The 22,082-nt window shown below is 41.2% G+C and overlaps 1 protein-coding gene across 9 annotated transcripts in view; it reads right to left on the minus strand.

Annotated features, from left to right (window-relative positions):
- The window catches only part of HECTD1 (HECT domain E3 ubiquitin protein ligase 1), a 79,808-nt gene that overhangs the window by 5,417 nt on the left and 52,309 nt on the right, over window positions 1-22,082 (minus strand). For 8 of the 9 annotated variants that reach the window (XM_063117774.1, XM_063117777.1, XM_063117782.1 and 5 more), the window contains 15 exons: window positions 17,792-17,925; window positions 17,094-17,250; window positions 15,799-16,021; window positions 14,741-14,795; window positions 14,329-14,511; window positions 13,839-14,049; window positions 13,676-13,761; window positions 12,170-12,297; window positions 11,246-11,447; window positions 9,832-9,969; window positions 9,131-9,738; window positions 6,751-6,829; window positions 6,554-6,647; window positions 5,730-5,880; window positions 4,350-4,494 (listed from right to left, as the gene is read on the minus strand). In XM_063117774.1, the coding sequence (XP_062973844.1) occupies window positions 4,350-4,494; window positions 5,730-5,880; window positions 6,554-6,647; window positions 6,751-6,829; window positions 9,131-9,738; window positions 9,832-9,969; window positions 11,246-11,447; window positions 12,170-12,297; window positions 13,676-13,761; window positions 13,839-14,049; window positions 14,329-14,511; window positions 14,741-14,795; window positions 15,799-16,021; window positions 17,094-17,250; window positions 17,792-17,925 (2,594 nt within the window). The remainder of the gene's footprint in view (window positions 1-4,349; window positions 4,495-5,729; window positions 5,881-6,553; window positions 6,648-6,750; window positions 6,830-9,130; window positions 9,739-9,831; window positions 9,970-11,245; window positions 11,448-12,169; window positions 12,298-13,675; window positions 13,762-13,838; window positions 14,050-14,328; window positions 14,512-14,740; window positions 14,796-15,798; window positions 16,022-17,093; window positions 17,251-17,791; window positions 17,926-22,082) is intronic. The other variant, XM_063117778.1, reaches the window with a different exon arrangement.

The following is a 22,082-nucleotide window of genomic DNA, read 5'->3' on the forward strand; positions in this document are numbered from 1 at the left end:
TGTGGGATTGAAGGCCCTTGTAAACCATAACTGTATCTGGTGAACCCCTTCGATATCGAGCTCTGTCCCGTAGCGGAGCAGTTGGCCCAGGAGACCCAATCACTGTAGTAATGATGCCGTTTACATCTATACTCTCCTGGTTGAGAGAGGAATCTCTTATTTCCCCTTCCAATGTTGAAGGAGGTACAGTATTGATCCTCGGTATTGAGGAACTTCTTAGGGTAGGTGGCCTGGTATCGATCCCTGGGAGCGAGGTGCCCCCTCTAGGCGATGTATTCATCATGGTACCGATTCTCGGTAGCGAGGATTCCCTCCTGGTTAAGGTAGGAGGTACGGTATCGACTTTCGATGCCGAGTAAACCTGGCCGCATGGTAAAGACTGTGTCAAGCCTCTCGATGTCGAGGGCGGCAAAACGCGGATCAAGCGTCCCTGTTTAGGGGATTGCTCTTGGTTTATCCTCTCTTTCTTCTTCTTTTTAGGTGCTTCCGGTGCTTTAACTGCACGCGCCTTTTTTGCCAGTCTTTTTGCCAGCGAGGCAGCCAGGCCTTCCCCTGGTGTAACGGGAGTATCTGTTAAGGACGAGGACGAGTGCGGCGGAGTGCGAGCGCTGGCTATTGCCGCTATCTCTTGAGTCGCGGGAGTAATAGCAGTAGCCATTGTTAGAGTAAGGGAGCAGACAGCTTCCAATGCCTGTCTCCAAAGCTACGCCTTAAGTCTATCAGCCAGGAAAATGCTTGGCAGTTCCGGCAGGAATCTATTTTATGTCCTTCGCCGAGGCACAATAAACAAAGACTATGCCCGTCTGAGGGTGGCAGTTTGCTACCACATTGGGTACATTTGCTGAAGGGGGCCCTCAGGGCCATACAATCACGTCAGTTGGCACGATCGTGGACCACCCATAATGGAGGAGTATAACTATACTAAACTTAGGTTTATATTATTATTATTATTATTATTATTATTATTATTATTATTATTATTATTATTATTATTTTAATAGGGTGAAAGATACACTAACTATATACAAAAATAGATGAAAAGATGAAGTAAAAGATGAAGTAAAACTCAGCTGAAGTAGATATTCTTTAAGAGAAGAAATCCGACAATGTAGCCGTGAGGCGGTCGAAGGAGAACTGGGGAATGGGCGGGAACCCTCCTGGTCATGCGCACTACGGAGTGGGGGAGGGTTCCCGCCAAATTAATCTCAGCTATAGAAGTTTCCGACAGTAGCTCTGCGCAGGTGCAGAGCCCATATATGTGATGCACAGAGACCACGAAGAAGAACTGTAACCTGCAAGAAACCCAGAGAGGGAAGTGAATGGAATTCTGTCATAGAAGCATATATCCGTATTCCACAATGGCAAGAACCCATTTGTCAGTAATAATGAGATGCCATGCTGTATAATACCTGCCTATACGGGAGCTTAAGCTGATCAGGGCAGCTTCTGTCCATCTCTCTGCTTCCATCATGACTGTTCATGGTATCAAGTGCAAGGGAAGGTTCACTAGGACTGTTGGGATTCCCCGTTGGGCTGGGATTTCTCCACAGCCTGGGGTGAGGATAGCAACACCTGTTTTCTTTGCTGAAGTCTTTATTTTGATCTGGACTCTAACTGCGTAAGACTTGCTCGTCAAAAGGCATATCTTTGATATGGGATCAAGCTTCTTTGTTGAGACCCACAGAGTGATGCCCCCACCATGGCTTTTGCCGTGCAATCTGCAATGTGCTTGGGCCATATCAGTTTGTTGATTGACTAAGTCAATAGCTTCAGTCTTAAAGTGCAATCTCTTTTTCGTCATCAGGCAAAAATTTAAGCAGGGAGGCTGTCTTCTGAAAAGAACTGTTATCGTGTCATACAGAATTAATAATTCGCAATTTGGAACAATAGTGCTGTGGTAGAATAGCTTTTTCAGTCCAGTTTATGACCCTCCTGGTTGGTCAGGGCCAAGTGCAGCTTCAAGGATGCCTTGCTATGGCCAGAACTGACAATAATGCATGCTGCAAAAGAAAAGTACAACTAGCAGGCTGAACATGATAAAGAATCTCCATCTGCTTAAACATGGAAGGGGGGCACAGAAGAGAGCTGTTTCCAATATTCTCTTTCTGCCCTGGGAAAAGATGGAGCACTGGAAAGGCTACCAGTCCCATAGCTTCTGTATGGACAAAATCCATCACTGAATTAACTAATGCATCCACTTGCTGAACTTCCATGCCTAAGGAAGCAGCGATATGGAGCTGTTCAGTACAAGGAAACTGAGGGTGGAGCTGATTCTGATTCTGTCAAATCCAACTGGGAGCAATCCAGGTTGGATTCCAACTGTGTTGATGGTTCGAGTGGTACTTTTGAAATAATTGTGGTTTGAAAGACAGGCACTGAGACATGAGTATTAGTCATTGAGACATGACTAGATGTAGCCTGAGGAACAGGCGCTGGTGGCTCAGATACCATAGAGGCTTTGTGTTCTGGAAAAAGTTCCTGTATTGATGGGGCTGACAGTAATACACGGTGTGTTGAAGACAGTTGGACTGACACCAGAGGGGCCACTGGGAGTGCTGTGGTCAGTGTAACTAGCGTCTGTGCTACTGAAGTGGTTGGTTCTGATACCGGAGGCCTGGCCAAAGTTGCCAATACAGAGTGAGGATTCCACAACACCACTGATTTATGACATGGTGATCTTTTGTACTCAGGCAAAGTACCTCAGAGATGAGGGGGATAGGGTTCAAAATACCAAGGCCGTTCTGTAGCACCTCAGTGGGGAATCCGTCCTTGGTATGGTAAGCAAAAGTACTGACTTGAGTGAGGTTCTTTTCCAAGTTGATCTTCATCCCCTCCTGTTCAAGTAAAATTGGTCAGAACACTTGAAATAGTATGAATCACGTAAGCCACTTCTGGAGTTTGGGGAACGATGGTACCAGACAGATAATGTATGGTCAGTGTACTGTGGTAACTCCTGGCAAGGAATGGGTAAAAACGAAGAATATCATATTTCATCCTCAAGCCTGTCATGTGGACATCATCAGAGGTCATGGGTGATTCATATGGAAGATTCTGCACCATCAGAATTGGCCAAAGTAATAATAGTAGAGGCAGTAGAAGCTGTAGGGGGTCCTTCTAAGGAACAGCCAAATCATCCTGGGTTTGGTGGAATACAAATCCCCCTATGCCACTTAGGATTTTTCTTCTTCTTCCTTGACTTGCCAGTTGAATCATTAGCTGAAGAAAGTTTGGACTTTGTCTTCTTTCTGATAAAACAGCTCAACATCAGTGATGGGTTTGGTGCCTGGACTTGAAATTGTTGTCGGAGCCAATGGGTGGAACAAGCTCGATGAAGATGGTACTGAGATTGGAAATAATGCCAGGGATATTGAAAGGGATGGCTTAGAGGAAATTGAGAATGAGTGGACCTTGACCACTTTATTGAATCCGCTATCTGTAGAGCATGTTCCCAAAGTACTGCTCAAAGGTAAGAGGAATAATTTTGCCATATGTGTTTGGAAAAACCTTGGGAGTGGCCTTTGCCCAAGTAGAAAAGGCAAAGGTTGTGACTGTCAGTCAATTTGCTCCCATAATCCACAGAATTATGGCACTGGGTCTGAAGGGCCATAGGCCACTAAAGGAAAATGCTGAAGTGTCAACACACTCATAAAAAAGAAAACACGTAACCTTTTAAAGAAAGAAGAAACAAGAACAAAAAACAAGGTAGAAGAAAAGATAGGGAAAAAGCAATTCTTTAGGATATAATGCTCAATTCAATTGCCAGAAGAAAACCAGCAATTTAGTTTGGAGAAAGCTCTCAACGCTGCTGCTGCGGTGCATGAAGAGCAACTGAGGGGAAAGGCAGGAGTGCTGCCCTCTAGGTGTGTCATCTTGCAACAATGTCTATATGGAACCCATTCTGCTACAATAGACTCTGCTGTACTTTGTACTCAACAGGGATTGCCAAGCACATGGCCAAACCATTAACAAAAATAAGATCTATGGAGATCTCTGCCAAAGCCTGACAGTTACCTTATGGTAGCTTTCCCCAAACTGGTGCCCTCCAGAGATTTTGGACTACAGCTACCATAATCCTTCACCACTGCTAGGGTTTATGGGAATTGTAATCATAGAATCATAGAATCATAGAATAGCAGAGTTGGAAGGGGCCTACAAGGCCTTCGAGTCCAACCCCCTGCTCAATGCATCTGGATGGCACCAGGTTGGGGAAGGGTGCCTCAAGAGACATAAGCCATTTTCTGGATCAACCATAAGTGAGTTATCACAAAGGCAAGTCCTCATAAAAACATAAGGCAACTATGCATAGGCTACATATGCAAGCTTTGTGGGATCTTAAGAAATGTCCATACCTTGCGTACAACAGTTAGACGGGGGTGTAAGTTAGCCAAACCTCCTGGAGGGAGTGTTGAACAGCCAGTTGTGAATTGCAGGAATGCTTTTCTTTCATCCGAAGACATGCCACATAGAACTCTTACAAATCTCAGGAACCCGGGACTAAAATACAAAACAGTATTAATGTAAACCAGCCAGATGCTAAATATAACTATTATATTGACTATAAATTGCAAACATCAAACCAGTTTTGAACTAATCCATGAACATGCACACTTAATTGCCTTTTAGAAATGTTAAAAGGGAAGGAACTATTTGACATTACACCTTGGCTAGGAACATTTTAACCTCATGACGACGTGGTGTCGAGCAGGGAGACATATTTCAGAAATTGTACAGAACAGTTATATCAAGCAGCAGATGCTTTCCTCACAATGCACACAAGTAAAGTGTGCATTGCTGAGCGCTTGGCTGGCCTGGCTCCCGGAACAGGGCTGGCTGAGCAGTGCTCAGCGAACTTGCAGGGTGAGCACCATGTGAGTTCTCTAATCCTTAGCTAGTGATGAGGCGAAAATCCGGCTGGGCCCATATGGGCAGCAGATGTCCCTGACTCCAGCCCTCCCAGGTCAGGACGGATGCGCCCAGATTTCCACCCCATTGCTGGCTGCAGGATGAAGGGGGCTCAGATCCCCTGCTCACGCCCTTCCCCCCACTGCGTTAATGGTAGCTGCCATTAACGTAGCAGGGGAAAATATGCAATTGACCCAACACATACAAGGCAGTTCTGCTAATACAACTCAAGATGGGATAGATCCAGATCTCGGCAAATGTAAGTGGAGTGGCGGAAGCAGACTTCCCCATGGCAGCTCTTACAGACACCTGAAAATGCTATAGAGGCTCAGGAATCCTGCTGAATGAAATGGGCAGTAGGGGTAAGCAGTAGTGTCGGGGCTGGGGGGAAGGGAATAAACTCCAAAAATTTCCAGTCACAGTAGGTGCCTCCACCCAATTTTCAGGGATTTACCCTTCCCCCACCATAGCCTACCCTGGTAGGCAGGGTCCCCAACTCATTGTGCAGCATTTTCAGGGAACTGGAAGGGCAGCTGCTAGGAGGCAGAGAATTCCACTAGCCTTGTTGTATACACCTAAATCTGGATCCAATTTGGTGTTTACTTCAAGTTAGTTGGTCTAATATAATATAATTGGTATTCCTAGAGACATACTTGTCAGAAAAGTATAACAGACATATAATCCAACAATTTAAATAGATTTCGATTACATTTTATAAACTTGTCCATGTATTTTCCATGCACTTTAGTATTTCAGGATCAACACCCCACTATTCTACATGGACAGTCATAAAAGTAGTGTGACTATATTGCCACTTGGTGGAGTACCTGTCTCGAGTGTAGCCAAGTTTAGGTTCTGTGTAGTTGATTATATCTTCAGCTGCCCAGGACGGTGACTGATTTCCACAAAGAATCATCTGAACTTCTTCATGGCTGAAGGAACTCAGCTTTTCCATTGGAAAGACTCGATTAAAGCCATCTTGATTTAAAAAGTTTAAAAGCATCACAAATGTGAGCTGAGAACCCTATTACATTTGACAATAACTAACGAAAAGACAACTTGGTTTTACTAGTGACGTCCCCTATATTACTTCTCTCTGTAGGCTGATCATACTAAGTAGTGGCTATGCCCTCTCATTTTGAGGTATATCTCACCAACTCCAGTAGACAATGGAAGCATAATAAATATAACTAATGACGTAAACACACTCAAAGAAATAATGAAACAGTCATACATGCACCACAGAAAAGACAACAAGGGACAAAATAAATTGCCCAACACTAATGAAGGATGAATTCAGGTAGAGTGCCAGTGTGATGCAGGTGGTGGATTTGGCAAAGAAGGCCTGTTCAGCTCTTAAATTTACTGTGTGACCTTGGATAAGGCACCATCTTTCAGCTTAAATCTAATTCACAGGGTTGTTACAAATTTAGAACAGATACACTACCCTGACCTCCTTAGATGAAAAGTAGGATATAGATGTGATGAACTAGCTGTTCATTTTTTCAGTATCTCAGAAAGCACTCGACACATACATTTCATTTTTAATTAAGTGATTGGTATTTCCTTTAAATCCAAAGGAATAAATAAATAAATACATAAATGTTGTGCCCTTAGATGCCATCTCCCAAATAATCAGTCAGCTACATACCTCTAAAAGCATCCATCTGCTTTTGGATGCCTGTGTGCATGCAGAAGTCAAACATCAAATCCACATACTCCTCTGCATTATCCATAGTTACCAACTATAATGAAAACATTTGTAAATGGTCAGAGAGTGTCCACACTATATTACAGAAGAATTTTGAGGAAAAATATTAAACACTCATATTAAAGTTGTTCCTCTACCTCATCTTCGCCACCAGGCTTAAGATCCACGGCTGTAAAACCATATACTCTGGATGATGGGCAAAACTGGAAATTTAGCCTGCAAGACAAGAGGAGGCATTAGAAGTAATACAGCTGTTCATGCTTTTTCAGCAGATAGGTCATTTAAGATGGCTCAACTCAGTTTCAAAAGTAGCTTGCTGAAGTGAAAAACCAAACAGAGTCTGAATATGCACAGATGGTGCTGGGGACTGCAGCCATGAACTTAGTATTTTTTCAAATATCAAAGTATTATAGTAATACCACGAAAGCTGTACAGTAATCCCAGAAATGGTATCATTCATCCTTTTACCTAATCTTAAGAACGTATGAAGAACCCTATTGGATTAGACCAAAGGTCAATCTAGTCCAGCATCTTTCCCCCCACAGTGGCCAACTAGATGCATCACAGAGGTCCACAAACATGACACAAAAGTAATAGCCCTCCTCCCACACTTGTTCCTCAGCAGCTGGTACTCAAAGGCTCTGAACCTGGAAGTTGGATACATCTGTCATAACTAGTAGCAACTGGTAAAACTTAATTTGGCTTTTCAAGTGGTCACCGTATCTTGTGACAGCTAATTTAATAAATTATGCATCATGTAAAGAAATATTTGCTTTGACTGTCCTGAATCTCCTGCCAATACATTTCAATGGATGACGGAGAAAATCAGCTATCCACTTCCTTCACCCATTTGTCCAGCGCTTACCACTGTGAAAAATATGCTTTAAGAACCTCTCCTACAAAGTAATCTTCTACAAATTATCAGCAGTGTGAAGTTGCCCTTAAATTTGGGATTGACACAAGTATTATTAAAATGAACTGTTGGACCTGATGTAGAAACTCAGTAGAAATAATAAAGCTTGTGCACTAAAAGCACACGGGGGTGGGTGGGTTAAAGCTGTTTGGTGATTTGCTGGGTTTGGGCAGGGACTTAAGAAAAAAGAAAAAACCAAAGTCAGATTTTAATCCTGTATTTGATGTTATCCTGCTCTGCTTCCATTAATTTACTCTTGAAATTTATAAACGCATACATTTTGTGGATAATTTTTTTGTACTGAATAGGTAGTAAGAAACAGTGCATGGTTGTGGCTTCCATTCAAATGAATGTAATTGTCCGATTCTATTTTACGAATCTGGATTATCACACAACCAAGAGGAATAGAATGCTGCAGTTTTAGCTTTCTTATAGCTATTTCCCATGAGGAATAATTTCATCAGATATTTCAAGACTTTTCTCAATGCACCTCATCCAATAGGCATCCATCCTTTCTTGTACTGGGATTTTTCTGTTGACAAGGATTTCTATAGATGAAAAAATATATACTAGGTGACAAAAGGTGGCCCTTAGATCATAGAATAGCAGAGTTGGAAGGGGCCTACAAGGCCATCTAGTCCAACCCCCTGCTCAATGCAGGAATCCACCCTAAAGCATCCATGACAGATGGTTGTCCAGCTGCCTCTTGAATGCCTCTAGCGTGGGAGAGCCCACAACCTCCCTAGGTAACTGATTCCATTGTTGTACTGCTCTAACAGTCAGGAAGTTTTTCCTGATGTCCAGCTGGAATCTGGCTTCCTAAAGGCAGTTAAAATGCAAGCTTCAAGCACGTGTTTTACATGCAAGATGTCCCATGTTCAATCTCTGGCATCTCCAGGCAGTGGTGGGGAAAACTCCTGTCTGAAACCTAGCACCAGTTAGAGCAGATAATTCTGAGGTAGATGGACCAATGGTCTCTAGTCAGCATCACGCAGCTTGCGATGTTCCTGCACAAATTATCCCATAAATTTCAAACAGGATCACAGAACGAATGAGCAGGAAACACAATTTTTATTATTTAATACGCAACCTTTAGCCCTAACAGATTATTTCAACAGCAATCATTAGAGGTTTTGCTACAAGGCAACAGATTCACTACTCAACATTTATGGCTAACACAGAATTTCAAGAATTGGATTACTATTAATGAAATTATAAAACAGAAATATCAGTTTCATTCCTACAGCGGTTTGCTCTGCAACCTAAGGACAAAAGATCCTAGCATTTATTGTACACTCTTTCTCTAGTCTGTATGTCTACCTATAAATAGTCACTACTTCATCATACTGATGAACTCCTTAAGGACAAAGGTAGCACATATATGAACAGAAAAAAAAGTTAAGATCAAATCTGTACAGATAAGCCTTAAAATAGATGGTCAAAACTGGAAGTTCACCAATACTCTGGAAATGCCACCAATTCTGTGATTTATGTTTGGGAAAATAAATTGACTTCTTCCCCACTTTTTAAATGTGTATGTTAATTTCTTACTCCATAAGGCGGCCAGGGTGTTCAAGCAATAGCAAGAAAATAAATCACCTTACCCTAAATCTTCTATGCTAAGCGGAGGCCCAGATCCTGATGGGTTCTTCATCATTAGTTCCTGCAGTTTTGTGTTTTTTTCATCTTCTGAAAGTCCTTTGTTGCTTAATATTTGACGCCTCTTAATTGCAAGGTCTTTAATTTCTTTTAAAAATCTTGCTCTGTGAGGGTTTACCAGTTCAAAATCCTCCCATGTTAAGATCCCATTAAACCATGCTGGTGGTTTAGGTTTTGGTGGATCGAGGATAAATTCAGATTTGGAATCTTCTTCAAAACTTCCTACTGAGAGAGAGTCATGCCCCTCTTCTGTAGAGGCCTCTGATTGACTTTCAGTGCAGTGCAAGTCTCTGTCACCCCGTGACTCATAAATCAGTTTACTCATATTGCTTTTAATGTCTCCCATGCACATGAGCTTAAAGAAAGGCTTAGAAATGGGCAAGTCTACCAGTCTGTTGTCTTGGATGCATTTTGCTAAGAAAATCCCTAGAAAGTGGAAGAGTTTGCTTATTCTTTCAAGTTCATCACTATCTTGAGGGAATGGTGCTGTGAAGAGCCCACAAGAGCGCTGTACATAGTATCCTGGAGGTTTTAATCCACCGCCTATATCAACCTATTTTTTAAAAGAACACAATGGAAGAAAATGTTAGAGCAACATACCACCGCATACCTTCTTAGTTCTATTGATTAGAAAAATGAAATATACCTGACGTGATTCATCATCTGGAAAATCATCATCACAGAGCCATGCTCCCAGTTCCGTCCTCTGGAATTCTGCTGCCACCAATGCATAAAATTCTAAGGTAGGCCCCAATCCTGTTCCTTCTTCTCCCAAAAACTCCACCTGGAAACCAGACCATGATAGTATAAGTTGCCCCCGGGTCACCGGTATTGAGTAGTTTCCATCCCCACCCCAAACAGATTCTCTAAAACCCATACAGTTGAAAAATGATTTGGCTCACAAGACACAACAACCCATTATGGGTTGTCAGCCATGTTTGTTTCAGGGTGGTTTGTCATGACATTGAAACCCAATGCAGTTTCCTCAGCATGGTCTGTTAATCACAAACAAGCCACCCTTGGAGCCCATGGCTTGTTGTTAGGTTGGTCAGGGGTGACATGTTTTCAGAGCGGCTTGACACGATGTTCAAACCCAGCACAATGGCTTGCGTATGACTTGCCAGAAAGGGCTACAGAGCTGCCTAGCAACAGCGTTGAAAAACTCGATAGCGCCTTGCAATCTCACCAACAATATCCCCTTCTCTATTACATCTTTAAATTGTCACTAGTCAATTTACTCCTCCACCTCATGGGCCAACTTTGGGGAGATCTGTGGAAATTTCACTTTTGGAGAGATTTGTGCAAATGTAACTTTGTGCAAATGTAAAAAAGTTTGGGAAGATATGCACAAATTTGTTAAAGTGCAGTAATAACTGTGCTTATACACCGTAACTGCTGCACATAATCGCAGTGGCTACTGCATTTAGCAAATTTGTGCAAATCTCCCTGAAGCTAAAAGGAAAAAAAACATACAATATTTGCAAATCTTCCCAAAGGTGGGGGGGAAAGAACTTGGACTCTGCTAACGAGCACATTTGCACCTATTAGTGGAGTAGGTTGCTGAGGTTGAGCTGCAAAGGCCCACAGGATACAAGCTGGGAGCAGGCGGGAGGAGTAAGGGGGGAACATGCCACAGCAAGCTGCAGAGTGCCTAAGCATCTGTCATGAGCAACCCACCGTTGCTTATTTTCAGGATGGCTTAATTGTGATGTGCAAAGCAGCAGAATGGGTTGATCCCAGACTTTTTAATTTTTGTGAACTGCCCAGAGAGCTTTGGCTATTGGGCGGTGTAGAAATGCAATAAATAAATAAATTACCTTCCTGTGAATGGAAGGCCTCCTTCTGTTTGCGTAAGGGACCAAGATTTTGTGGAGGTGATCTTTGCTGATCCCCCCTTTCCCTCTATACCCTCAGTGCCCCCTCACATGCTGTTTCAGAGGATGTACATGGGCCTGCAGAGGAAGGGGGAAATCAGCAAAGAACACTTCACTCCCTTTCTCCAGCAGGGAAGTCCAGATCCATGCAAATGTACTTTAAAACAAAAAGGGTGCATATTTTACCTCTAGAACTGACTTCCTGTCTGCATGAATCTGCATGACATTTTCTGCCCACTCCATCAAAGATTCACCACGTGGAACTTTTACTCTTTCATGCTTAAGGCGCCCAACTCTGAATTCTCCTGGATCATCTCTTCGCACTGTGCTTGTAGTTCGTGTCCGCTCAACGGTGGCCTCACGTCGATTCTGTAGCCACACTATTGCTCTGATAGCAGGAAGAAATTGCTTTAATTCCAACTCAGATGAGATGGTGATTTAAGGAGACCTTTATTAGGCCAACGTTTCTTTTTTTAAAAAACTCAATTTTTTAAAAAAATCACAGTGCACCTTGCTTTGTACCACTCTGTCTGGGATCACTATGCAGCCACCACAAATTCTGCATCATAGCAATCCATCTATTTCCAAATGTTTAGCGGATGTGCCATCGCTTATGTAGTCAAATTAGCACCGTCCACACACAAGAAGAAGGCATCAGCAGGCAAGGGGGTTGGGGAGGGTGGAACCCTGGGGTTTGTAGTAATACACACAAAATCCCCCACCCTTTGGTTAAAAAAAAAATCCTAAAGGGGAGGGGACCCAAATAGCTCAATGAGGACTGAGCATGCTTAATAACCATGGAATGCTAGCTGACCAGTCGGGAGATGGAATGACTGGAACCCTGAACAGCAGCATCCACAGCAGCCTTTTGTTGGTAGTCCCACTTCTTAATTATATTACTCACTGCAATTATTTACAAATCTGCCCTCTCATCCTCTTAATGATCTGATAGCCTTAAAAAAATTGATACTTCCCTCTTTTCTAGCAAGAAAAAGGCTGCTTCTGTAATATTTCTGAGATTCTCAGCATTAGAATAAACTAACTCCTAATACTGAAATTAAAGAGCTTCAGTGCATTTCAACTCCACCAAATATTTGTCAAAATTCTTACCTTGATGCTCCAAACGCTGTGCATGTAAAATACAGTTGTCTTGTTTCAAATGGGATTAAGAAAGGGCACTTGCTAGTTATCTGTTCACACCAGTCTGGCAAAGCTCCACTCGCTAGTGCCAATGGCTCCTGTAATTAAACACACAAGCCATTTAATGCATGAAATCTGAAGAACAAAATTGATGGATAAACAGCTATTTCTGTTTTCTAAACTGTCTTTTTTGTGCACTCTCACTTCATGCCATTATATTTTGTTTTTTTAAAAAATTAATTTTGGGAGTAATCCTAAATAACAAAGGACTTTTCTTAAATGTTTAAGTATTCTTTTGTTATCATTGTACATACAAATGCATTTATACCCATCTCCAAGGAGCTCAAGGTGATGTATATGCTCCCGCTCATATCTTTTTTATCCCGCCCATATCTTTTTTGTGCTAACAACTGCGTGAAATAGGTTGACCCAAGAGGTAGTGACTGGCTGAAGATCACTCAGTGTGCTTCATGGTTGCCTGAAGATTTGAATCTGGTCTTCCCAGTCCTAGTCACTAACTCAGCTGTCTCCAACCTGATGTCCTTCAGATAATTTTAACTACAACTCCTAGAATTCCATGCTGGCAGGGGCTGATGGGAGCTGAAGTTCAAAACACCCAGTGGGAAAGGCTACTCTAACCACTGCATCATACTCTCCATTGTGCCTGGGTCCAGCTCCAGCTGAGAGCCATCTCCCCCCTGCTACCAACTGTCACTGCAGAGGCCACCAACGAGGGAGGAAGCAGCAGCCAGGCACCTCTCCATCATGCCTGGGTCCAGCTCCAGCTGAGAGTTCCGTCCCTCCTGCTGCCAACTGTCACTGCTGAACTTTGTGACTAAGATTGTAGTGCCTGAATTTGCTTTCCTTCTCCCCCTCCTCCTCCCTCCCAATCCCCTTTCCTTTTGTGCCATGTCTTTTAGATTGTAAGCCTGTGGGCAGGGACTGTCAAGGAATACTTTTGTAAGCCACCGTGAGAGCCTTTTTGGGCTAAATGGAGGCATAAAAATGCTTAAATAAATAAATAAATAATACTGTCTCTTGTATGTTTATATGTCTAGTTCAAAGAAACTTAGGAGTAAAAAAAAAGAGATAACAATGCTATTTAAAGACAACGCTAGTCTTTTAAGCTTTTGCAACTTGCATCTCAGCAATACTTTCCCTAAAAGATTCAGCTTTCAAGATTAAGGATGCAATCCACTGAACTGGACATCTAGCTGGTTTTAAAACCTCCTCACCTACCCAGGAAAGAATACCACACCTCCTGCCCCCAACAAAGTGTTTTGTTTTGTTTTGAAACCTCAGTTTCAATATCTGTTTGTGGAGTGACATGGGTCCATCTATACCCAAACACTGCAAATGAAAAGGCACATACAAATAATTTTCACAGCTTTTGTTAAACAAAATTGTATTTCATATTTCTTGATTTCCTACAATAGCATCAAGCTGAATTAAAACAATTTCTCAAGAATATATTACCTCAATCTGTTGAAGAATTTTTGTAGTGATTTTTTTGCTTGTGAATTCATCTGGTGGAAAATTAAATTGAAGCTGTTCATCTCCTTCTGAAAATTAACAGAAAGTTTTATTTCATGTTTTCTTTGTGGAAGATTTTTTAAGGAAAACGTTGTACCCCACTTACCTTCTTGAGGAGTTCGAGTTGAATAAGGGTCACTTGCAACAATATACAAAATACGGAGCAACTGTAGAACATCTTCTACTCCACAGGAATTCTGTCCGCTACCAGCTTTGGCTTGAGGCTGTTCTTTAGTTGAAGTAAGAATGTCTGAGTTTTGAAGTGTGGAAATAGCTCCCTGGCTCAAGCTGGACTTTGATCCGTGCTCACAAAAGTCCTGTATAAATTATCAGAAGTAAATACTAAGTATATGGTTAAAATTCTAGTATGGTTGTTGCTTTAGAGAAACGAATACAAACATGGTTTGCATGATGCTAACTATATTAATTACTGTGCCTATTCAAAAGCATACAAAAGACTGGAGTAGGTAAAAGCTAAACATCAGAGAGCAATTTCATTAGCCACATATCAAATCCCTCTATCAGGACTCCTAACACGATGCAAAAAAGAAGCACAGACATTCCCCAAACCAATACTTTTAGATGCAGACATATACCTTGTATGCAGCTATGAGCTGGGAACAATTTCTGTTTTTCCTAATGCTTTTATTAGTGCCGGTTAATTTCCAGTGGCGCAGAAAGGCTGAATCCGCATTCTTCTGCAGGTAGGTTATCAAGTCATTCTTTGGTAATTCATCAGTGCCAAGGTACTGTTCCACATGCTCTATTGACCAGCAACCCTACAACAGGAACCACCAAATGTTGGTCTTTCCTGATTGTAAAGTTTGAAAGATTTCACATGCACTACAAACATTTTTTTGGGGAACATGCATTTACAAACATTCTCTATCATATCTTCTGGATAATAGAACTAAGTTAGTGTAGGATTTTTAAGCTGCTTTTTTTAAGTGCACAAATTGCACAAACATCTACAGCCACATAAATGTTAAAGCATTAAATTCTTCTCACCATTTTCCCGCTCTCTTTCTCTTTATCAGAATCTTTCATTTCTCTGTAGACAATTCTAAACATAAAAAGATTATAATTATGTATCTAGTACTGTCTTTCCGCAGGAGAATCAACTATCATATAAATCATAACACAAGGATGAGCAACCTACAGCCCTCGACCTAATTTCCATAGCCCTCTGCATGTGAACAATTCAGACTTATGGAAAGCGCAATCTGTCCCATCCTTCACAACTCGCTGCATGAGATGAAGAGGGTGAGAGAGAGAAAAGGAACTAGCAGAAGAGAAAAGGGGCGATGCACCACTTTTGCTCTGATCCTGGCATGTGGATCTTGACAGATTAACCATGAGGGACACCGCCCTCAACAGAAAAACGGTTGCCCACCCAGTTACAATATGTAATATGGATCTTGGGGAATCTCAAAATTTTCTGCATGTTAACAAGATTTGAACATTTATTGTTTAACATACAAAGGCAGCACAGTGATAGTATCAACCAGTGATAATTCTCCTAATTGAGAATGCAGAGTAGGAGATATAACCCATTGAAAGAATTCAATTGCTGATGCAGAAACTCTTAGATCTGGTCTACAAATTATTAAACTATAAAAACAATGAAAACATTTTGGATTGTAGGTCAATTTGGGACGAACTATTAATTTTGGTGCAGTGCAGAATTTACATTAAGAATTCTTCAGTCAGTACATATTTGTCATAATGTAAAAAAACAAACAATCTAAGAACCATAATACTGAAGCTGCTGGTCAGTAAAAAGTGATGACCTCAAAGATTAAGCTAAAACTGTCAGCATGCAAACACTGCATAGCCATTGTTTACAGCATTAGAGATTGCACAACTGCAGTGCCTGGAAGACTTCTTGCAAGACATTAATGAGTTCTTGGTACATGCTTTAAATAGCTTGTCTTACAGAGAAAACGTATGCATGCTTATTCAGAACTCCCACTGCATTCAATTGAGTTTACTCAGATATAAGTGTGCATAAGATTATAGCATTAAACTGTTTTAGATTGATGACCAGATTTTAGAAGAATTCTTACGTGTATGTTGGCTCCCAAATTCGTCTAAGCTTATCAGATTTCACGTTGCCATTGCAGGAAAGCTGCAGCAATTTTTGTACATAGTAAAAAATAGTTGATCGGAAATTTGTTAGGGGTAGCTCAACTTCACGAGTTGTACCAAGGCCTGTAACTTTCAAGGTAAGTGCTAAACGTGGTGATGGCGTACATTCAACTTCTTCCAGGAGTTCGGAGTGAGGTGTTCCTGTAGTCAAAAGGTGAAAGATGAGTAATACATTTCTATTTTCTTTAGCACCTTTCATCATTTTCGTATGTTCAATTTGCTTATTTCTTGTATCCTTTATGAACAATGTTCCTATATTTCTTGTCCATACATTAAGATAAATGGGTAAGTAGTAAAGGCCTTTAAAAATTCATGTATGATGGTATTATAGGCCTTTCCCCTTCCTATTATCCGTATACAGTCCCTGATCCACTTCTCCTAATCTCTCTTATTCCAGACTCAACTATTTCCTTCACTTAGTATCTTCCATCTCCAGCTTCATCACGGTGAAAATAGATTGCTTCTCTCTAAAACAGGGACGTACAATCTTTTTAGCCTCAAGGGTGGCAGGAGCCCCCCAATCTAGATTTTGTTCTTTCTTACCTGCTGATGATTTGTCTGAGGTTATTTGAAGGAAGTAATGGAGACTACAGGCAGTTGTGGGGGTGGGTTGGCAGGGAGTTAGGGTACCCATGGGAGCTGCAGTAAAGGCCTGGGGAAGCACAGGTTTTGCACACCTGCTTTAAAACATAGATTTGTGAAGCGAGAAAGGTAGGAAGGCTAGTACATTTCTGATGCTTCCTCCCCCATCCCAGCTGTTGGCCTCAGGGATGAAGAAACATTTCAGTTTCATGTGCTGAATTTTGAAATGTTTTATCCCCCTGGCCTTGTAAACAAACCCAGGGGACAGTTTTGAAGGTGGACAATGCAGATATAATGGGTTGCTTCCACTGATGGATGCAGCTTCATTAAAAGATTCGGGAGAGGGTGATACCTTCTCACAGCCCCATGTTCACCCCCAAAATCTGCTCCTGGCCAACACAGAGGGATACAGTGGGGAGGAGAAAAGAAGTCTCAACATGCCGGTGGACTTCTGCTAGTGCAAGGTTTGATTTAACCCACTGACTCCCCTCCTGAAGCTGGCCATCAATTTGTCAGATACATTGCTTCTTCATCATCCTCCAATCTGATTCTTGTTTTATTGTCTCTGACATGCTACAATAGTTATTGTGCATGTTTGCACCCACATTTTTCAAACGGCTCTTGAATATACCTGGAGGAGGAATTTCAAGATCAGTTGTCTGTTGGACATTAGTACGACCAGGTCTAGGATCAAAGGCAGGTACTAAAGCAGAAAATTGACGCTTCAAAACATAATCATCATCCCACGTTCTTCTACGGCCTCCTTTTGTTTCATATTCCTCTTCTTCCTATTAAGAAAAAAAAATACAACACAGGAATAACAAAGAAGATGCATTTGATTTTTAAAAGCCCATATGCAGCAGCAATATAGTAGGCTGAATATAGTTCACAGGCCTTGCATTGATTGTCCCTAATATAAAGGACTTAGAAGATCTGGAATAGACCATCTACTGTGCTGTAATCTGATTTAGCGATTTCTTTCAGTGTTCCACTAAACTGAAGATTTTGCCAGTCTAGGGGAAGGCCAGGATGTGCATAGGAAACTGCATAAAGCAGCTTCCATGGTTTCCTCCCCTCCCCAATCCATTTCCTAGTAGAGAGACGTAGCACTGAAGAACCACACCAGGTACAAGGAGGCGGGGGCAGGGAAAGTGTTTTTGGGGTTCTGAGGTTGGAGCTGTGGTTCTGACCTCAGAGACCAGACACCGAAAAATCCCATGGCCTTCTAGATAGCGTCTAGTGGCCAGATGGTTGTGCCCTAGGAAAGATTTTGATATGGCCCAGAATAAACACAGATAAGACAGTATTGTAAAAGGATGTATACTGTACCATAACTTCCTCATATTCTTGATCTTCCTGATTGTCATCTTCATTTTCATCATCTTCTTCATCTGGCTCAGGTAGATCTTCATCATCATCTAACTCTGCCAACAGAGTACTTGCCTGACAGCTATCAAGAAAATCTACACAAAAAAACACAAATAAATACCCTAAGAACTCCTTAAAAAAATAAGACAGCAAGAATGAAAGATGAATTGATTCTATAAATTCAAAGCAGGAACAGGAAAAAAGAGATATCACGTTTGGGTAATGTTCAAGACAGCAGGGGGAAAGCTTTTCAAGAAATGACAATGGAGAGTTAAAAAGGGGAAGAAAACACTTCAGAAAATAACCTGAAAAGTAATGGAAAACTATTTGTATTAAAGTAAAATATTCAGTATGTTTTTTGAACGTATAAAATTAGTGGAAATGTGAAATACTAAGTTTACTATTTCTCCCCAATGTGTTCAAAAATTGGTATGTGGTAATTTCATACCTATTATTTGCTAAGTACATTTTCAAGAACTTACAAATGTCCCTTTAGTAACAGCAGAGGAAGTAATAGATCACTGTCAGTGCTTTAACACACTGAACTAAATTACGACTGAAATTAATAGGACTGCACAAATATAAACGAAATACAAAAGTAACCCTTTGTGTATCAAATCATAAGGGAACACACACACACCCCCTCTAGAATGTATTTATTGTCCCAAGTAAGTTCTACAATGAGAGCAGAAATACTCATAGCTTGCCTTCAACCATCAGCTGAAGACAGAGTTCCACTTCTTGCATTCAGAAGACTTCTGATCAATCTCCAAGAAGTGTGTATTTTCTGACTTTCCTAGAGTTAGGGTTTCTGCATATACTATGCCTGCCTAGGGCATGGCAATTTTATCTGTATAGAAAAACAGCAACCACTTCTGATTCCCTTCCTGTCTTGCTCCCAAATTACTACAATGTAGACCACGGGTGGGGAAACTACTTGCTCTCTCTCTCTCTCTCTTTCCATTCCTCTCCACTCTGCAGGGTTTTAAATTGGTAACTGCAGGTATCACGTGTCATGTCTGACAAACACACATGTCTGTTTTGCCACTTACACATGAGCAAAGCTCCAACTGGTGGCAGGTTCCTGCCGCCTGCACATGAAATTGTGGGTTCATTACTGTAGCAATATGTGTGCAGTTTTCCACACAGAAACTTGTCACATATGAAGCAACCCATGTTCAAATATAGAAGAGATCCCTGTTTCCATGGAAGGCATTTAGTATTTCTTAAAATTTAACATGGGCTCATATGACAATTGTCTAGATATAGAGAAAATAATCTTTTCCTGTCTTATCAAAATAAGTACAGCACTTTGTACAGTACCATGTACATTGATGGCACTATATAAATCATCATCATCATCTATGAATAATGCCAATGTCAAAAGAGTTGATTCTTAACACATGGATTTTATGTAGTGTATATTTAGTTGTGCTCTAAGAGCTGGTGTTGCACAGCAAACCTTTATAGGTACTTTGAAACAACATATTCATCATGCAAAACTAACCTGGTAAAAGAATTATCTCACTGTGATTTTACCAAATTATGTATATATATATGCAAATCTGGCTTAGGAGGCTCATACAATTTAACTTAAAGATTTCTCATTAATAAAAACCCCTACCCAGAAGGTTACTAAAGCCACAAATATAAGTAACACAACTCAAAACAAATTACAGATCACTTCCAAAATATCAGACAACATTATAATACCATCTTTTAGGTACACTAAGGTATTTTAATTCTGCTTCATATTGAAGTCAAGGAATTCAACAGATGGAAGCGGGTATATTCTGCCATCTTTTCTGGTGCTTTCAGGTGAAAAACCAGTTCTAATCTGCAGGGGCCCACATGATTTTTTTCATTGTTCTCTGTATTCTAAAGAATAATTGACAACACAACCCCAGTTTACGTAGAAGCCGCAGGCTTGTTCCTGGCACTGGCGTGGAAGTCTTCCATTCAATTCATGGGATCCAAATAGTTAAGTGTCTTGAAACAGTGGCATCCCCACTGCACACATACTACATGTGTACAACAATTACCACACAGAATTTCCCAATGGCTCCTGTGTAACTCACACAATGAATTATTATTATTATTAGCTTTTATATACCACCCCATAGCTGCAGCTTTCTGGGCAGTTTACAAAGATTAAAATGCTGAACATTAAAAATCTATATACAAAATTTCAAAGCATAAAAGCATAAAAACAGACAAGGACAACATACACACACACACACACACACACACCTGTGAACTCTCAGCCAGGCCTAAATATAGATCTGTGGTCAATTAAAAACTCAGCATATGCTGTTAAATGCCTGGGAGCTGAATGACTTGGTGCTGAAAAGATAACAATGTTGGTGCCAGGCGGGCCTCGCCAGGGAGATCATTCCATAATTGGGGGGGTGGGGACACCACTGAGAAGGCCTTCTCCCTTGTTGCCATCTGTATTAACTTGAATTTCAGCATTGTGCAGGTCCAAGCCTTCAAGATAGGAACACAGGAAGCTGCCTTACGCTGAGGTTAAAGTATTGGTACATCTAGCCCAGTATTACTGACACTGACTGGCAGTGGCTCTCCAGAGTTTTCGGAAGGATTTCTTTCCTAGCTCTACCTGAACCTTCTGCATGCAAAGCATGTGCTCTACCACTGAGCTATGGCCCCTCTCCAATGATGTAGCTCAGTGGTAGAGCACATGCTCTGCAAGCAGTAGGTCCCAGATTCAATCACTGGTATCTCTAGCTAGAGCTAAGAAGAATTGCTCTCTGAAACTCTGGTGAGCTACTGCCAGTTAGTAAAGACAATGCCAACCTAGATGGACCAATGGCCTGACATGGTATAAGACAGTTCCCTAAAACAAATGTTAATGTATCACGTAATTTTCCATTTTCTTTCCAACACTTAGAAGGCATCTCAACTGGGATGTATCCAAACTAGCATATGCTATTAACCCCTTGGCTTTACTGGGTTTTTTTTTGGGTGGGTGGGGGAACAGATATTCCTCAGACTTTTCCCACATGTCTATGATGCAACAAATTATTTTTAAGAAGTGCTAGGACAAGAAAGTTCTGACTTCCAACAGTCATGACTGTTGCTTGAGCTTCTTATAAAGATACAATGTTGAGTTCTGGGCCCAGTGCCAGAAATTCACCAAGCAGCCTTGTGGAACCTGTTTGGCCAGTCTCCAAATCTGACTAAAAAACCTTAACTGCCATAGGGGCTTCTTCTACAAAGGCACCATTTTGCTTCTCTGAATCCCATGTGAAAGTGATTTGAAATAGCTCTCCAAGTGAAAATGAACCAGTCATGTTCTGTTAAGAACTTTACTACTTCAAATAAAATGTGTGTAAGCCAGTTGTTTTGTTATTTGCCCATAAATATTAGTTCCTTTTATTACTGAGATAATGGCCTGGTCCAGATCTCATGAACCTGATTCTTGATATCATGGCCTGGGAACATGGTCCAGGGTTGTACACTCCCTCCTCTCCCTCACACAGTTTCTCTTCTCCAGGTTTTGCCCTTATGTGATCTAACACATTTAGATCAACTATGGGTAGTACTGCCTCCAAACCATGGTTCACAAACCCATTTCAAACAATAGTTTGGAGGATTGTGTTTCTGGCTTCTGAACCAAGCCGATACACATGAAATACTTTGAAACACTTGAAATATGTTGCAAAAATGTTAAATGTTGACAATAATGCTCAGATGCTCTAAAATCACAGATATAAGCCTAGATCCAAAGGAGCCATAGGTCTGTATCCATAAGCACATGCCAGCACAACTCTCAATCCTCATTAAGCAAGCAAGTTTTGCTCACCTGTTTTGGATCTAACTCATATTTCTTATTGTGAACATATTCCACAAGTGAATGACGCAGTTTGCATGATATGCTGGCCTCATCGGGGGTTGTTTAACCCATGATGAGCCATGGTGCATGCTGGCCATCATTTTGAATATGCAACTCCTACTTGGGGGTTGCTGTGCCATGCAAACATGGAAACCGAGGATTATTTGAGGGTTAAACAACCTATGGTAAACCGCGGCATGGTGTACTGATTGGCCCAATTACTGCAGCACACCATACTGGACAGTCTAGCCATAAATAAGTAAAATACACATATATGAATGTCTGCATTTCAAAATAACATAGATGAAAAACGTAATGGGTTGAGGAGCTGAAATATTTTGAAACACTGACAATAGGCTAAAACCCTTTGCTCGAGAAGTCTTTATATAACTAGTAACA

This window comes from Elgaria multicarinata, chromosome 2, assembly GCF_023053635.1.
Source record: "Elgaria multicarinata webbii isolate HBS135686 ecotype San Diego chromosome 2, rElgMul1.1.pri, whole genome shotgun sequence".
Taxonomy (NCBI): domain Eukaryota; kingdom Metazoa; phylum Chordata; class Lepidosauria; order Squamata; family Anguidae; genus Elgaria; species Elgaria multicarinata.